The sequence below is a fragment of the Acanthisitta chloris genome, unplaced genomic scaffold, assembly GCF_000695815.1.
Source record: "Acanthisitta chloris isolate BGI_N310 unplaced genomic scaffold, ASM69581v1 scaffold24548, whole genome shotgun sequence".
Classification (NCBI taxonomy): Eukaryota; Metazoa; Chordata; class Aves; order Passeriformes; family Acanthisittidae; genus Acanthisitta; species Acanthisitta chloris.
The window spans coordinates 1-17,700 of NW_008688999.1; the positions used below are offsets into that span (position 1 = coordinate 1).

The following is a 17,700-nucleotide window of genomic DNA, read 5'->3' on the forward strand; positions in this document are numbered from 1 at the left end:
CTCTCGGGGATCTGTGCCCGCGCCTGGGCCTCGCGTGGGTTTCCCTCGCGGGGGACAGGGGGCGGGAGGTGACGGGGAGGACTGTGGGGCCATAGAATCCCAGACTGGTTTGGACTGGGAGGGACCTTAAAACAGGTCTCCTTCCACTTTGCCATGGTCTTACCGTGGTCCCTACAAACTTGATCAGAGTGGAGGAACAAGTGGCATCCCTGTGAGGTTAGACCACTGGTTTCCCCGGAGCAGCAGTCCCCTTGCCCATTTTTACCCGCCCTGTCCTGTCTCAGGTACATCTTGTCAATAACAAACGAGGAGGAGATCCGGGAGTACATTGCCGACCTCATCCAGGGCACCGATGGCAAGAAGAGCTGGTTCGTGGAGGAGCTGCTGTCCAGGTGGAGGAAATCTGCCCAGCTGCCCTCCGAGCCCTTCCCAGCCTACCGCAAAAAGGACGGTGAGTGGCTCAGGGAGGAAGGAGCTAAAGCCTTAGATAGGCATCTCCTGGTTTGTAAACAATCACATGCCATGAATTCCTGTATGGATATGGTCCTATTCCATCCTTGTGATAGTTTAAACCCCATTTTCATTCACCCAGTGGAGTTCAGGGACCCTTGTTGCTTGCTGGTGTTTACCCACCCTCTCTGTGCTCACACACACTTCCAGAGGCACTGGAAGTACCGCGGGCTGGAGACCAAGGGAAGAAGGGGAAGCGGAAAGGACGGAACAAGCAGGAGACACTGGCGTACGCCGAGCCCAGCGCACACGTGGAAGAGGTGAAAACCCCCCTCGACCTGGCCAAGGTGAGCGTGCTGGGGCTGCCAGGGAGGCTCGGGGTGTCCCTGGGGGAAGGTGGTGTCAAACACTGATAAAGATGTGAGTGGAGAGTGGAAATGAGTGTTCAGGATGTGTGGGGCTGTCAGCAGCAGCTGGACATGAGCCCAGGTGGGCAATGACCTCTGGCTTGTACCAGCACTGGTGTGGCCACAGCCCCAGGACAGTGCCTGTTCCCTGTGCTGAGGCACCTTCAGTCCTGGGGGAAGTTCTGGGCCCTTCATGACAAGACAAACATTGAGGAGTTGGAGGTGTCCAGGGAAGGGAACGGGACTGAGGAAGGGTCTGGAGAACAAGGAGTGGCTGAGGGTGCTGGGAAGGCTCAGCCTGAAGAAGAAGATGATCAGGGAGAATCTTCTTTCTCTCTACTGACAGTAGGTGCAGCCAGGTGGGATGAGGCTCTGCTCCCAGGGAATAAGTGGCAGGATGAGAGGATATGGTGTCAAGCTGCACCAGGGGAGGTTTGGATTAGATACTGTGGAAAATTTATTTATGGAAAAGGTTGCCCAGCCCTGGCACAGCTGCCCAGGGCAGGGGTGGAGTTACCATCTCTGGAGGGGTTTAAAAGCTCTGTGGATGTGGCACTTGAGGACATGGTTACTGGTGAACGTGGCAGTGCTGGGGGAAGGGTTGGACTCAACGGTCTTAGAGAGCTTTTCAAACCTTAATGATACTATGATATCCAGTCTGTGAGGATGGGGAGAAAGGTTGTGTGTGTTTGTGTCTATAATGGGGAATAAGATAATCACCAGGTAGCAAATATGCCAGGATGGATTTTGCTCCCCCTCAAAAAGCCTGGATGAGAGAGCAGGCGAAGGAAGTAGAGGCTGTAATTAGGAATAAAAGGTATTTCTTTAGAGTGTGAGGGTGTGGAATTAAAGAGACACTAAAACCAGCTGAGCTTTACTGGGGGGATTGGAAATGCTGCATCCAATTGTCACTAAACCAGAGTGAAACTCAGAGAGGTGAATCACAGAATCACTGAGGCCAAGTCATGGAAGTGGGAGGTGAATTTATTTTACAGCTCAATCCTCGAACCTGCTGTGCATGGAAAAGCTCTGCTGAGGTGGCTGTGCTGGGTGGGATGTGGGAGAGCTGCTGGGAGGTGACCTGGCTGTGAGTGAAGCAGCCCTGCTGCCACCAACAGCTCTGTGTCTAGGGACAGGCACACACAGAGCTTCACAGTTACAAACAGGGCATTGCCACAGTCTAAATAATCCTTGGAAATAAATCTGGGAGCTGCTGTTTGGAGCTGATAAACCCCTGTGAACTCATCCTGCAGGTGTAGAGCACTGACAGTGTACCTACCACCTTGGCCTGAGCAGTTCTAGCTTGCACAGGCAGCAAACATCAAGTGCATCAGCAACATCCCTATGTCCTTGCTTTGTTTGGATTCCTTGGAGCTTTCCTGGCAGGCCTGAGCTTGTCTTTCCGTTCAGTCTGGGGTTTGGTCCAAGTTTCATTCCAGTGAGGCAGAATAACACTTGTCTGAGTCTCCTGGGCTGCCCCAGGGTCGGCGCTCGCTCTCTGCTGCCAGTTTTGCATGGTGAGGACAGTTTGTTTGTTGATGTTTTTACTTCCCAGGCCCAGGAGAGCAGCAGTGGAGTCGGCAGCAGTAGCATTTCCTCTAAAAAGAAGCCCAAATATGTCAGCCTGTACACCAAGGAGGGGCAGGACAAGTTGGCTGTGCTCATCCCAGGGCGTCACTCCTGCGAGTGCCTGGGCCAGAAGCACAAGCTCATCAACAACTGCCTGGAGTGCGGCCGCATCGTCTGCGAGCAGGAGGGCTCTGGGCCCTGCCTCTTCTGTGGGGCCCTGGTGAGTGACCTGGGGCTTGGTTTGCCCTGCTGGAACATAGTCAGGTTTTCTCAGAGCTGAGTTAGCCTCTCTGATCAGAGCTCCTCTGGCAAGGGTCTAAAGTTGGGCAGGAAAGAACCTGTTGGGAGGTTTCCCTCATCATTTACATCACTTTGGAGCTTGCCTGATTTCTGACAGTCTCCTGTAGGTCACACCAGTGTCCAAAGTCTGTGCAAGGCTTCAGCCCCATCCTGGGCACAGCCTGGGTCACCTTGTAAGGGGCAGAAGCCATGGCCAGGGCCAGTGTCCTGACTCTTCTTCGGCACTCGTGCAATATAGACCCTTTGGGATACCTGTTCCGCCCGTATTTGGTTTAAAGGCCACCTTTTGGAGAATGGGGACAAGTTATTCATAGCAGATGAGAGGAAATTCCTCTTCATGTGAGAGGAAGATATTGGTTGGATGGAGAAAATGTTTCACATCAGATTAGTTGGTACTTTGAAAGCTCTGTTTAACTCCCAGTGGCCAACCAAGAGTGGGAACCTGTGTTCAGGGTTGTTCTTAAGATCTGAGAGATTCTAAGTGTATCTGTCATCCTTTGAGCTCACCCAGCAGTGTGCCCACACATGGAACTGAGGGAAAACAAGCCCTATACTTCTCTTTTGGTAAAGAACCAGCTTCCAGGATTTTCCTTGTGTCAGTACCACCAAAGGGAAAAAAGAGGTGTGTCTGGGCCAGTGTAAACAGCATACCCTGAGCTGTTGTCCAGCATGTGATGATCATTTCCTTTTTTGCCTTAGGTGTGCACTAAAGAAGAGCAGGACATCCTTCAGCGGGACTCCAACAAGAGCCAGAAGCTGCTGAAGAAGCTCATGGCAGGTCAGTAGCAATTCCATACCTGGAACAGAATGAATCCAATCAGTTCATGCACCTTATTTTGTAAACAGCATACCCTGAGCTGTTGTCCAGCATGTGATGATCATTTCCTTTTTTGCCTTAGGTGTGCACTAAAGAAGAGCAGGACATCCTTCAGCGGGACTCCAACAAGAGCCAGAAGCTGCTGAAGAAGCTCATGGCAGGTCAGTAGCAATTCCATACCTGGAACAGAATGAATCCAATCAGTTCATGCACCTTATTTGCTTCAGTCTTCACTGAGCCACTTGCCCTCGTTGGTACCTGGTGTCTGTGGCAGGCATTAAAGGGATGGATTGGAAGCTGGCTCCTTGCATCCTCCCTGCAAGCCCTGGGCAGCATTCCTGGGCTTCAGCAGAGGTGACAACTGCAAGTGTCAGATGGCAGTGTATGATGTCCTGACCCTGAGGCCCCAAGGCTGCTCCTTTGGCATTCCAGAATCAATCACATAAACTGGATCGTTGTAGCAGTGCTTGAAAATTAGGATAAGTCTCCTGTGGAGTATGTGCTGTGCCCGATCAAGTGCTGCTATCTGATTTGCTGGGTCTAGAGAGGTGGTGGTTAATATTTCCTAATGACTCTTCTTGTCTAACACTTATCTTGGGAGCTAAAAATAGGAACAGAGCCAAGGAAAGCAAGAGGAAATAATAGCCAGTCTCCTTGTGCATTGTGGGGATGTTTGTCTGAGCTTAGCTGAAATACAGCCAAGGTCGTGGTGTTCTTGGTTGAAAAATACACTTTGCTGAAGACCTGGGGAAATATTTACTCTGGGTCTTGGTGTTGGGTTCTCCTCAGAGATGGCAGCAGGGCCTGGAAGTCCTTGAGAGCCTGAGCTGATCCCAGAGCCAGGCTATGATATCCTTCCTGCAGGGATCCTGATGTAATGCAGGATCCCTTCTCTTACCTGTTTTCTCTCCCTTCTCTCCTACTGTGCCAGCTCTTGCTTTGTGTGTTATCCGTGTAGGTGAGGGCTGGAATGTGGTTTGCTGTTTGTCTTGGGAGTGAAAAAATGTGGATCAGCGGCCACAGGGAAACAGAGGCTTTTTGTTTCCCCGAAATGAAGGCATGAGCCTGCCTGGTGAAATACACTGGTCTGTTCCATCGTGGCTTGGATGGAAACCTTCTGTGGGTTTTTTTGATGTTCCCCTGTTGTTTGGTTGGTTGGGTTTGGGTGCTTTGCCAGGAAGGGCGTTTTGTTTAGGGAGCATTTCTGCAGCCAGGCCCACTCACACAGGGTGTTAACCCACCCACTCCTGAGCTGTGGTTTGTTTCCTATCTCAGGTGCTGAAAGTTCAGGGAATTTGGATGCCATAAGCAAAGACTTGCTGCCTCGCCAGGAAGCGAGACTGAAGGCAGGCCTGGAGATGGCTGTGAAGCACAAAGACAAGTTGTTGGAATTTGACAGGACAAGGTAAGATACCAGGTGGGAAACTGGAATGAAGCAGCATAAATGGCCTGTCAGGTAAGCTGCTGCCGTTAGCAGAAGTACTGGTAATTCCCTCTAGCACCCAGGCTGCAGCCACGTGCCCTAATGATGGCATTTAGTGGAACAGAGGGAACCCCTGGAGTGGATCCTGTTTGGGTGTCCTTGCTGCATTTCCCTGACACTGCAGCTCCCTGGGGAGACCAGAAAGTAGTGGGTCAGAGGGCAGGTCTGGAGCAGGCAGTGCAGTCACTGTCCAGCTGTGCTCACCTTCTCCCCTGGTGGTTGTTCCTCACAGCGTTCGTCGCACGCAAGTCATTGATGATGAATCGGATTATTTCGCCACGGACTCCAACCAGTGGCTCTCCAAGCAGGAGAGGGAAGCCCTGCAGAAGAGAGAGCAGGAGCTGCGGGAGCTGCGCCATGCCTCTAGGCTGGCTAAGAAAATCACCATCGACTTTGCTGGCAGGCAGATCCTGGAGGAAGACAGCAGCATGGCCGAGTACCACAGCAAGTGAGTGAGCAGTGGCAGCATCCCCGAGAGCATGGAGGGGGAAGTCATGGAATCATCCAGGTTGGAGGAGATCTCTAAGGTTATCGAGTCCAACCTGTAACTGCTGGAACCCCTAAACCCTAAAGCAGATCCTGCAGGTCCAGATCCAGATGCCTCTTAAACACTTCAGGGATGGTGACTCCACCACCTCCCTGGGCAATATCCCAGTGCCTGAACACCCTAAGGGGAAAAATTTTTCCTAACATCTACTCTGACTCTGCCCTGTCTCAGCTCAAGGCCATTCCCTCTAGTCCTCTCCCTGCAGCCATGGCAGGACCGAAATCACTCACATCTCTCCAACTCTGTCAGGGAGTTTCTGCACTAGAGTGTTCGAATCAGAAATCAGACGGAGCAAGGAAATCATTTATCTGGGGGAGATGGGGAAAAACTGCTTTGGGTCAGGGTGTTTGTGTGGGGAGAAGGGAGATGTTGCTAGGGGAAGCAGGGAATGTTCATGCCTCTTGTTCGTGCTTGCAGACTGGATGAAACCATTGAAGCCATTAACTCTGGGGTGCTGAGCAATCCAGCTGGGAGCCTGGAGGCAAAGGCGACGCTGAACTCCGGTGTTTTGGTGAATCCACGTCTGCTTCAGCCTGCTCCTTTGGTCAGTGGGGGTTCTATGGTTTCTTCCAGGGTAATGGTGAATTTTTGGGAGAGTTGAGCCTGGGAATTGTCAATTCTAGCATGCGTGTAGTACATCATAGGATCACACAGTGGTTTGAGTGAGAAGGGACCTTAAAGCTCATCTTATCCCACCCCTGCCATGGACAGGGACACCTTCCACTAGCCCAAGTTGTTCCAAGCCCCATCCAACCTGGCTGTGGATTGGGATTGGGCAGCCACAGCTTCTCTGGGAAGCCTGTGCCAATGCCTCACCACCTTCACAGGGAAGAATTTCTTCCCAGTATCCCATCTAACCCTGCCCTCTGGCAGTGGGAAGTCATTCCCATTCTTTCCCCTTGTATCTTACCCCCTCTTTCTTCCCCTGTGTCCCTCACTGACCATCTGAGTTTGGGACAGATGGTTTGCCAGTGCCTTGCTCTGTTCCCTGCTCCTGGTGGGGTTGGTTTATCAGAGTTTGAGCCTCTTATCTCCCTTTCAGGAATGCAGAAGCATTTCTGAGAGCCAGGCTGTGCCTGCCTTTTAGCTCGATTTGTGAAGCCTTTCCTGCCAGATTCCCAGTTTCCAAAGGGCAGAAGGGTAATACTTCTGTCCTTAAGTGAAGGAAGACTCCAAATAGGATTTACACTTGATACCTGTAGTTCCCGGAGAGGTACTAATCTTTTCCCTGTTTCTTTTGAACACTCTCTAGTGGGTGGACCAAACTGGTTTGCTTCCTCAAAGGAAAGCCATCCATTCCATGGACACTGGGAGTGAGTCTGGCTTGGAGCGGAATAGGTTGCGGATTCAGGATCGAGAGCTGCAGGAGATCTCAGATGATGGTTGGTGCCTCAGCATGCACCAGCCTTGGGCTTCTTTGCTTGTAAGAGGAATCAAAAGGTAAAGGTTTCCCAATCAGCTCCTGCTCTGTAGACAAGATGGAAAGTTGTCTTCCTCAGAGAGCTTCTGTGGGCTCACTGACTTTGTAGTGACTGAGAGCTGCGATAGCTCTGGGTCTGGAAGCTGTGCCTCCACATCCAGGGTACTGCTGGTTTGAGGGGCTGGAGAATCTGGTTTTTTGGGAGAGTATCTGACCTGGAATGGAGAAGTTTCTTCACACTAGGTAAATTTAGAGAAAGGCTGAGAGTTCTGCTCTATAGTTGGGGCACACCCATGTGGAATTTGAAATGTAAACAAGCTGAAAGGGTGAAATGTGTTCTTCTGGTCTTTTTGGCCATTAGAAAGGACACAACATGGTTAAAAAAACCCAACCAGGCACACATCCCCCTTGCCACTCCCTTCACCCTCTGGGCTGGGAATCAGGGTACAAAGAGAAGCTCCTGCCATTAACACACAACAAAGAATCTCCTGAGCCTTTTTTCCCTTTCCTTCACCAGATGTTCCACTTCAGAGAGCAGAGCTTTTTCACTTCCCAAGCTGAAGATGCTATAAGTCCTAGTGTGCCTGGATTCTGCATCCAGGTGTTCTGGGGCTACTACCAACCACTCTGGTACAGCTGCAGAGTTCCAGGACCCCTCAACGACCTCTCTGTGCAGATGCTTGTGCTGTTATTGCTCCTTTGATTGCTCCACATGACTTTGGGAGCTTGTAAGGGAAGTGCATGAGCAGATTGTCCTGTACACGTGTGCTGCTGCCCTTGCAGGGGGTTGATGTCCTCTAAAGCCATGAGGACATGCTCTGCTGGATTTGTGACATTATTTTTTGCCCATTTCAGCTTTTCTTTGTGGTTCTGACACAGGGCAAAGCTTAGCAGCAGGAAATTGAGTATCTTGAAAAATCTGTCCATGTGGGTGATTTCTGCTGGAATTTAAGTCCTGAATTCTCCTCTGTTCTCTAGGGTGGAGGGCAGGACCTGGTACACGTCTCACAGAGGGAGGTTATGGATTGCAGCCACTGCTAAAAGACCTTCCCCTCAGGAAATCTCTGAACTGGAGGCCACCTACAGAATGCTGCACCGGAAAGGTGAACTCCTGTCCATCTGTCCATGTGGGTGATTTCTGCTGGAATTTAAGTCCTGAATTCTCCTCTGTTCTCTAGGGTGGAGGGCAGGACCTGGTACACGTCTCACAGAGGGAGGTTATGGATTGCAGCCACTGCTAAAAGACCTTCCCCTCAGGAAATCTCTGAACTGGAGGCCACCTACAGAATGCTGCACCGGAAAGGTGAACTCCTGTCCTTGGATCTTGGAATGATTTGGTACATTGAGCCACGTAATGAGCAGTGTTAGAAATCCCTCTCTGCTGAGCAGTTATTGCTGCTTCGCTTTCAACCCTCTGCTCTGGAAATTCTCTTCATCCTTTCTGCGTTCCTGTTAGAAGCAGGGAAAGCTGAATATAAAATTAAATTTCCCAACCTTAGTCATCTCATGGGGAAGATCCTGACCTGGAAAAAGCACAACAGGGAGTTACAATTCCTGTATGTGTTCCTGTGGCTCGAGAAGTAGAGAAGCGTGGAGGAGAGGGAGGGGCCCCTGGGGGTTGGAAGAGCCCAGCTGTGTGTGGAGGGACATGGGCTCCCTGAAGACATGCCTCTTTTGCTGCAGATGTGGAATTTCCAAGCGATTATCCCTCAGGATGCCTCCTGGGCTGTGTGGAGGTGACTGACTGTTTATCACAAGAGCAATTTCAGGAGCAGGTGAGTACAGCAAATAAACTTTTCCAAGCTGGAAGACTTTTCCAGTGGTGGAACTCACCTCTGGAGAAGACACTGGGTGGAGATTTTAGACTGTGTTGGGGGAAGGCACAAGTTATTGCAGAGATTTATGTGGCAGAGGACATGAAGGAGTCTGGGAACTCAGGGAAGCGTGGAACCATGGAAAACTGCAGCGATGGTGATGCTGTGCCATGGGACCTTGTCCTGACCCCATAGTGCCAGAGGGATCACCTACCCTGCTGTGAGAGAGGGTGGCTTGGCCCATGCAGAGGCATCCTGGTCCATAGTTACTGGAACTGCCTGGTGCTTCTTCCTGGAGCTCTGCTGCAGCAGACTTGAATCCAAGAGGAGTCTTGGCCAGTAGAAGTGATTATTCCTCTTTACCCCTTTCACATGTCAGGTTTGGTCTGGTGGGAATCGCCAGACCATGCAGGGTGTGATAGTGAACCAGGACCATCTTGTGGGACAGAATGGATGGATTCCTTGGGATGGAATCCACCAGGCTGATGGGTATGTTGCTGTGAAGAGCCAGAGACGCAGCAGCAGCTGGGGCTGTTTCTCAGGAAGTGCTCCTGGTTTTCCTAAACCCTGTGAGTTTTTATCAGGGAGGGATGCCTGGAAAGACAAGGAGGGTATTTCTGATGAGTTTGCATCTTGAGTCATGGGAGGAAGGGAGAGAGGGAGAGGTTGGAGTACAAGCAGCAGAGGGAGCCTTGGGACTGGAATACCATGAGATCTGCAGGAGTATGTGGGAGCAATCCCTGGGAGAGAGAGAGAAAGGGACACTGGGACCATCGTAGGAATTTTCTTCTGTAGCATCCACTAATTTGCAGTTTGGTGTTAAATGGAGATTCCTGTCCATCTTCTGCTGTCTGTGACAGTGGTGAAAAAATGTCCTTGTTTCTCACAGTACTTTTCCCTCTCTAACATTTCCTCCTCTTTCTTTGTGGATGTGTCCTTCAGGCATTGGTAGAATGGCTGGGACAGCTTCTCCAGTCTGGGGATTGTTCTGTAGGTAACTAGCTTTTCATCTTCCCGTGGAGGAGCCTCACAATTAGTCATATTCTCTGGAAATCCCTCCCAGTTTGCTGGCACTGCTTGGCTGCAGAGGCACTGAAAGAAGAGCAGTGTATTCCAGGAGTTATCCAAGCTGTTAGTGAGAGATCTCCCTCTCCTCAATGCTGTGGCATTTCCCAGGTTGTATTTCTCTGGCTTTTTGCTGCTTGCATATTGCAAACTACTTATAATTCCTAAACTGTTGCCTTTTTATAGTGGTTTTGTCCACTTTTTTTCTCCTAGGATTGCTTTAAGCAGTGTTCATTTCCTTCACTTGTCAGCTTGAAAACAGAGGTCTGTGCCTCTTTCCACAGCTGCTTTGAGGAAATGCCTGATTTTTGTGGGCTCTCATGAGCAGCAAGTGCATCTGAAGGAAGCTGAGACTAATTTAATTGCAAAAGTCAGCAAGATGAACAAGTGTGCAGTGTCAGCTCCGAAATCTGAGCTGGATCTTGCTGGGAGTAGGAAATCCCTGTTGCTCACACAGGTGATTCAGCTCAGGTTCGTCAGCAGCCAGCACCAACACCACGTGTCAGCACTGTATCCAGCCATTTCCCTCTGTGCAAGGATTCCTCGTAGCTCAGAGGGAGAGGGAAGGCAGATGATGCTTTTTCACCACTTATGGCATGCAAAAAACATGGAATATTTTCTAGAGCTGTGTTAGCGTCAAGGTAAGGTGATGCAGCAGCAGAGACCTCGTGGGGATTGAGCTGTCGCAGAACTCTTCCAGGCACTGTGCTTTGGCTCACACCTCTCCTCCTCACCAGCTCCTATTTGAAGCTCCTGCATGTTCCAGAAGAAATCATTTCACAAGTTCACGGTGAGCCATGCTTGCAGAGTGAAGGATGAAATAGTTCCCTGGCTTGCTTGTGGTGTTTGGATGGTGGTCCTTCCTTGTTTGGCAGTCGTGGAAACTTGGTTAGATTCTTGTGACTCTGTTCCCATAGGAAAGGGAGATTCTTCCTGGTTTTAGATCTGTTCTTCTTGCTCTTGGGGTGGTTCAGCCCAGAGAAGACAAAGCTCTGAGGAAACCTGAGAGCCCCTTCCAGTACCTAAAGGGGCTCCAAGAGAGCTGGAGAGGGACTTTGTACAAGGGCCTGGAGGGACAGGACAAGGAATGGTTTCTCATTGCCAGAGGGCAGGGATAGATGGGATAGTGGGTAGAAATTCTTGGTTGTGAGGGTGGTGAGGCACCAACACAGGTTTTCCAGAGAAGCTGTGGCTGCCCCATCCCTGGAAGTGTTCAAGGCCAGGTTGGATGGGGCTTGGAGCAACCTGGGCTAGTGGAAAGTGTCCCTGCCCATGGCAGGGGGTTGGGACTGGTTGAGCATTAAGTTCCCTTCCAACCCAATCCAGGCAGTGATTCCATGATTCTATAGTGTGTCCCTCCTGTGACTCTCCCATAATCTGCTGTCACCCACTCCCTGTTTAGCACCGTCTGCAGATTTAATTTCCCTGCTGTTTGCATCCTCTCTTGGGTTGCTAATGAAGATGTTGTGACACCCTGCTGGTATTTTTCTATCATTATCCTCATTTAATTTTATTTTTTTTACACTTGTGCTCAAAAAAAAACAAAATTAGGCAACAAGGCCCCAGCAGACTCATCCATTCCCTGCCCGAGCGCTTGCGTTATCATCAGGGAGGGGTGAGGGATCCACATTTTTTCCTGGACCTGTAAGCCTGGCCTTGCATCACCCCTCAGAGGGGTCAGTCCTACCTACCTCTGCCCTCCCTGCAGTATTTGAGGCCTGACTGATGTTGTTGAGGTGCTTTGCAGGTCTTCAGGGCTGCGTGGGAGGAACAGGATCTCGAGGCTGGCAGGGAGCAGAGGAAGAGCAGAGATGTCCTTGTGATTAGGATCAGCGTCAGGTCAGGTGACATTGCCCTAATCCCAGTTGTGCTACTTATTGCATGAACTAGTTAAATCCTCTCCTCTGGGTCTCTCTCCCATGTGGAAAATAAAGCAGTGCTTCCCATCAGAGGGTATTTACCCCTTGTTTTCCTGCTCAGAGCTGTGATCTTGGGACTTAAGCTGTTGCCAGGTAGGAAAGTCCAGCCCAGGTGTCAATTATCACCTGCTTTGTTCGCTGGGGACCAGAGCTGCTTCCTGAACTCAGCCCTGGTTGCCTGGTGCCAGAAGATCCCTCTGAAATCCCAGGATTTCCAGTTGAGCTTTGCACATCTTGCCCCTCCTCAGAGCACGTTCTGGGCTCGTTTCCTTCTCTCCCTGGCAGCCACCCAAAAATCCCTGCTCGAGACCAGAATGATCCCTTTGTTACGCTTTTCGGTGCTAGAGGTGACCTGGAAACTTTTTTTCCCCCTGTAGAGATTTGAGTGTTGACGAAGGCTTTTCCTTGCTCCGGGGCTGATGTCACCGACACCTTGAGCAGAGCAAGGAGCTGCCCTTCTTTTCCTGCAAGAGGTGTGGGTGACCTCAGCAGTGCTCCCCTGGGTACAGGGGATGGGGCAGGCAGGGCTTGGCACGGGGCTAAAGCCAGCAGGGAAGTGTTTACATTGATGCCATTTCCATGTGCTCTGAAGTCCACGTTCATTTTGCTAATGACTTTGATCCGAGAGACTATTTAAGTGGGAAAAGAAGGTTTCCTGCTGCTGTTTTGGTGGCTGAGAGGTGTGTTTGGGCTGATTTTGACTGCAGGCACGCACAGATGCCGATAGCTGGATGTAGCTATTATCTCAGGCTGAAATATTGGGCAATTATGTTTGATGGGAGTTAAGTGTTTAGTTTTCATTTCTAGGTGATCGCTTAGTGTCCTAAATCTGCACAGGGGAACACATTGAAGCTATTTTTGTGCCATAAGATTGCAACTATCATTTAAATAGGCTCCAGCTTTCCCTCTCAGGAAATTTGGGTTTAATCTTTTGGCCTCCTCTTCCCTCCCTGGTGAAAAGAACAGCAAACAAAAATGAGACTCAGGTACCCAGTGTAGAGAACTCTCTGTAGATCCTCAAATAGGAGTGGAGAAGGGTAGAGACTTTCTATATTTAGGCTCCAGAAGGTGCCTGTTTAGATTATCTCCAAATAAAGGAACAATAGCCCTCTGGGAATATTTTCCTAAGGAGTTAACGAGAGGGAGAAACACAAACACAGACATTGACGTGTACTTCGAAGAACAGTATAAATACATAGAGACTTTTTTATGAGGACCTTCTCCCTGAAGGAAAGGTTTCCTAGTGCAGGCTCCGAGCGAGACAAACGCCTGTTTGTGCAGTGCTGTGGCTGTCCTGGCACCTTCCTCACCCCCTCCAACGGGATATTTGCCTTCTCATTCCAGAGGCGCCTCTCCTGATGAAGGATTTTTAGTTAGATCAGATATCCTTCCTCCTGCAGCAGCCGAGGTGGCTGTTAATGATTGCAGCCCATGAAAGGCCTTTGAACTGTGCAGGTCCCTGCATTCCCCCGAGCTGGATTTGTCTTTCCCAGGCAGCCTGTGCCAGATCAGTGGTATCAGGCCCTGGGCTGGCTCGCGGGGTGATGCATCTCTTCCTTGGGGTTCTCACCCACACAGCCCCCCCGTCCGTGGTTCTGGGAGCGGAGCAGGCGTGCAGCTGGTTTGGATTAGGGACGGTAAGAGATGGGGGAGTTTTTCCGTATGGGAAGTGCTTTGGTTTTCATCAGAGGCTCTTCTGAGGCTCCAGCTGCCTTGCATACGCCAGCAGGTTTGCTCAGGCCACTGCTTAGGCTGTTAAGATGAAGGAGAGATTGTCACTTGATGATGATTAATTTAGGAATGCATTAACATGCCAAAGAAATCGAATGATAGAGGCCTGCTTGCCCTCTCCTCTGGTTTCCTAGACCCAAGGGAAAAAGCGAAGCCAAGGCTGAAGCATATGACTTAATTAATGATGACTGTGGACTTAGCCTCTGCTACCATTTCAGCAAACTCCTCATGAGCTGGCAGGGTTCTTTGCCTCTCTCAGATGTGGTCACTGATACTTGCTGCCTTCTCGTGTTTGGTTTTTATTTAATCCTGAACCGAGGGTTAGATAAAATTGTCCTGGAGCTTGGCTGCTGCCTGGGTGCTCCACAGCCTCACCGTGACCACCCTTTTGGTGGTGACCCCAAACGTTGGGGTCAGCTACAAAACATAACGCCCACGGTACACGTGTGAGTGCCCAAGGACTTGGCTTGCTCAAGCTTTCTTCGGCATGTCATCAGTCTCCTAACCCCGAACAGACCGGTTGCTCCGCTGCGTGTCCTGGTGCTGGGAGAAATCCTGTCCCATCAGGGGGGTTGGATCAGTCCTGGAAGCAGCAGTCACACCTCCTCGGGGAGCAGCAGCAAGGGCAGTGTGGGGAGCAGCTGCTGCCCGAGGGATCCAGGGCAGGGATGTTTGGCAGGTGTCTTGTCTCTGTTCCCCAAAATTGGGGGTTTTCCACTCAGTTTGTATCCTACCCCTGTGCTTCCCAGCTCTGATTTATAACAGGACTTTGTGAAGCTGCTTGAATCCACCTGACTGGATCTAAGAGGAGGCAGTGCCATGAACTCTCTGTGCCAGAGGCAGGTGTCCTGGTTTCTCCTCAACCTCTCCTTCCCATCATGTTTTCCCCCTCCTTGCCAGGTCTGTCCCATGGCATGGGCAGTGGGGCTGTGTTGGAGCTTGGCCCTTGGCACAGGGGGATGAAAACAGCTCTTTCAGCTCCCAAATATTTTTCCAAGTCCACCCAGTTTCTCCTGGACCAGTCATCAGGCACTTTATAAACATCTCCAGCCCTTCCAGGGTGTCCCGTGGGTGGCTGTTGTCTCGGGGTGGGATTTGAGGCACTGCAGGGTGTTTGTTGGTGGCTGTTGGCCCCGCGGTGCTGGTTTGGGGAGAGCTGGAGGTGCCTGGTGTCCCTGCAGACTGGAGCCCTGACACTGCTTGGAGTGCACCAGCCCCAGTTTGAATATCCAATCTACATTTCAAAGTCCTGTTATTACTTATTAAGTTCTAATTGCCTCTCCTGCCCTTCGAAGCAAAGTACAGCTTGTGGTGTAGGAACACCACGAAGAGAGCTCCGAGCTGGGAGGCGGAGACCCTCCGGATGGATCTGCCTGGCTTGGGGAAGGATCCCGCGGCGATCCCGGCCTGCTGCGCCTGGAGCTGGTTGTGTACCAGCTAAGGATGCGAGGGGCAGAGCAGGCCAGGGCTGCCAGGCATCGTGGTGGGAAGAAGGGGAAAGGAAGGCAGAATTCCTCACGCATCCTGGCGCAGGGAGCGTGTGCCAGCGCACGAGCTGCCAGCAGCAGATGTAAGCTCTCAGAAACAGCAGGGAGGATGTTGACTGCAACAATGCATCAAGGCTGCGGTTTGTAACCTCAATAGTCAGGCAGTTAACTTTTTTTTTCTCCTTTTTTTTTTTAACAAAGACATTTTGATTGCCAAATCCATAACCATTAGCAGCTGTGGTTTCGAGCTGTTCCTTCCTCACACAGTCGCAGTCTAGACCTGACAGGCTTTCAAACAAAAGTTTGGCTGCTGGCTTTTGTTTGGATTGCTTTGTGATCCTGCTTTCTTTCCCTTCTCTTTTCCCATTCTGGTGATTTGGATTGAAGGTTGTTGTGTATCCCTTTGGCACTGTGGAACAGCTCCTCTGCATCCCTGAGCTCTTCCATGGCCAAGGAGAGCATGTAGAGTTCCTCGGGTGCATGTTCTGGGTGTTTCTGCCTCAAGCTAGAAAATCTGGCTTTTCTAGAAAGTTGGATCTGCTTTAGGGTTTCTGTTTAGGAAAATGTTACATTTCTCATGGGCCAAAGGCTGGTTGGCCTGTGCTGAGGCAGAGGGAGCAGGTCCTTAAAAGATGGTGCTTGAAAATGTGTGTGTAGTTGAAAGTGTGATGCCAAGTCTGTACCATGAGGGAGATCAAAGCTCAGAGTGAGCTCTCCAAGTGCTCTCCAAGTGCTGTCCAGAACTGGAGGGCTGGGTCAGGAGGTGACAGAGCAGTGGCAAACCTGGATCTGCTGTTCTCACTTGGGTGTCAACTTTGAGTGAATGTGCCCTGGAGCACTTCAGGGTAACAACTGGGAAAACTGGCTGGAAAATCCCCCAAAGGGAATGTCCTTCTGAAGTGGTGGTGGACACCACTGCTGTGAGAACAACAGGGAAGTGATGCTCCAACACCACTCTCCTTGTAAAAGAGGCAAGTGTGTGGAAGTGATGCTCCAACACCACTCTCCTTGTAAAAGAGGCAAGGACATGTGGCATGGGCACAGTGGCACCCACAGCCCAGTAAGTATCATCTCTGTACTTTTTGATGGCTCCATTTCTCCTGCATCCACATGTCCATGGTGCAGGCATCACTGCAGGTGCTCCTCTTCAGCCGTGGCACCCCCATCTCTGCCAAAGCATTCCTGACTTTCCCCTCCCTTTTGCAAACCACTAAAGAAACATTTTCTAGCTGGGTGGCGAGCAATCTCCCTCCGGAGAGGAGGAGAAAATGGCTGTTTAGTAGTTAATTACCTGTTACGTTGCTCTGACAGCGATGAAGCTTATGAGGCATGAAAGAAGAGCAGATCCGCCTTTCCCACAAATCACCAGGAAAACGGGGTGAAGGAAGTTGGGCTCCCAGGGGATGCCTCCCATCCCGCTCCTCTCCTTGCACATGGCCAGGAGGCTTCTCCTGACGCCCAGGAAGAGCCCAGTGCATGTTTCTGCCTGCTGGGAGAGCTGATTTATTGCCACCGCTGGTTCCAGCGGCCCTGCTCTTTCCGAGGGGACGTTGTCTCCGCCAGGAGGTTTTTTTTTTTCCCCTTTGAATGCGTTTTACGGTGAACTCTCTTGCCAACACATGGGCTCTGCTTGCTTTTATTCTTTCCAGACAGCATCGGTTTCCAGTGCTGCCTCTTTTATTCCGAAGCTCTTGGAGAGCAGCGGGGAAATGAAGGCTGGAGCTGGTGTCCTGGCCCAAGCGCTGCCTGGCAGAGTGAGCTGTGTTTTCCCTGTTGTTCTCCGAGGAGCCAAGCCAGGAAAATGATTCACCCCTTTCCATTATTAACCTTGCAGAGCATCTCTACCACCTCCTCCCTGCACTGCCCCCAGCCACCCCCAGCAGCTGTAAGATGGAGAGGATCACAGTGACCCCGTGAAGGACTACAGGTTCCAGCGTGCAATTCTCTGCCACACTCCGGCTGACCTGGCTGCGCTCTCCATGGGCAAGGAGAGCACAGGCTGCATTGCAGGGCTCCAGGGCTATTCCCACCCCGTTGTCTGCTTTTGTGTCCCGAGGCCTTAATGAGGGTGCAGGATGCTACTGAAAGGTCGTTAACGAAGCTGCCGGGGAGTGTTTGGGCTTTGTGCCGTGCAGAGCCGCTGCTCCATGCACGCGGAGCCTTTGTTCCTGCCTTGGATGCACCGGAGCAGAGCTCATCTCGTTAGTGATGGTTCTGCTTCCCCCCGGCACGTTTTCCTTCAGCTCTTTTCACTCCTCTGCCTTCAGGTCACAGCACTCGGGTTGAAGCCAACGCAGCTGATTGGGGAGGGGTAAAGAAATTGAGGTGCTCGGGATGGCCTTTCCCCATGGTTTTTTTCCACTGCCAAGATGGAATCAGGACAAGCTAAGGATCCTGAATAGCATGTTGGTACCAGCCTGCATGGGCCTGGCATCCCACTGCAGGCTTTGCCCAAATCAGGGAGAAAAATATTTGACAGATTGGTAGTGGGGAGGGGAAAAAAAATCACAGGAATTTTTTTTCTCGGGTGTCAAGAGAAGGTGCGTTCGTGTCTCTGCCGGCTCCGAGCTGGCTTGTCCCCTCCTTTGCTCTTTTGCTGTGGGCTGCGGAGCGGGGAGGCTGGCAGCCCTGCTGCTATTTCTGGTGGTGACAAGCTGGTGATGGGAGACGAGGGATGGCGAAAACAAAGTG

At 51.1% G+C, this 17,700-nt stretch overlaps 1 protein-coding gene across 1 annotated transcript in view; it reads left to right on the plus strand.

The window, feature by feature from the left end:
• Nucleotides 1-284: 284 nt before the first annotated feature.
• The window catches only part of TRIP4 (thyroid hormone receptor interactor 4), a gene marked incomplete at its 5' end in the record, with an annotated part of 25,373 nt that continues 7,957 nt past the window's right edge, over nucleotides 285-17,700 (plus strand). Inside the window, 10 exons of the mRNA XM_009081266.1 lie at nucleotides 285-451; nucleotides 661-797; nucleotides 2,413-2,646; nucleotides 3,426-3,504; nucleotides 4,819-4,948; nucleotides 5,259-5,474; nucleotides 5,991-6,117; nucleotides 6,826-7,013; nucleotides 7,972-8,096; nucleotides 8,677-8,768. Coding sequence (XP_009079514.1) covers nucleotides 285-451; nucleotides 661-797; nucleotides 2,413-2,646; nucleotides 3,426-3,504; nucleotides 4,819-4,948; nucleotides 5,259-5,474; nucleotides 5,991-6,117; nucleotides 6,826-7,013; nucleotides 7,972-8,096; nucleotides 8,677-8,768 — 1,495 coding nt within the window. The remainder of the gene's footprint in view (nucleotides 452-660; nucleotides 798-2,412; nucleotides 2,647-3,425; nucleotides 3,505-4,818; nucleotides 4,949-5,258; nucleotides 5,475-5,990; nucleotides 6,118-6,825; nucleotides 7,014-7,971; nucleotides 8,097-8,676; nucleotides 8,769-17,700) is intronic.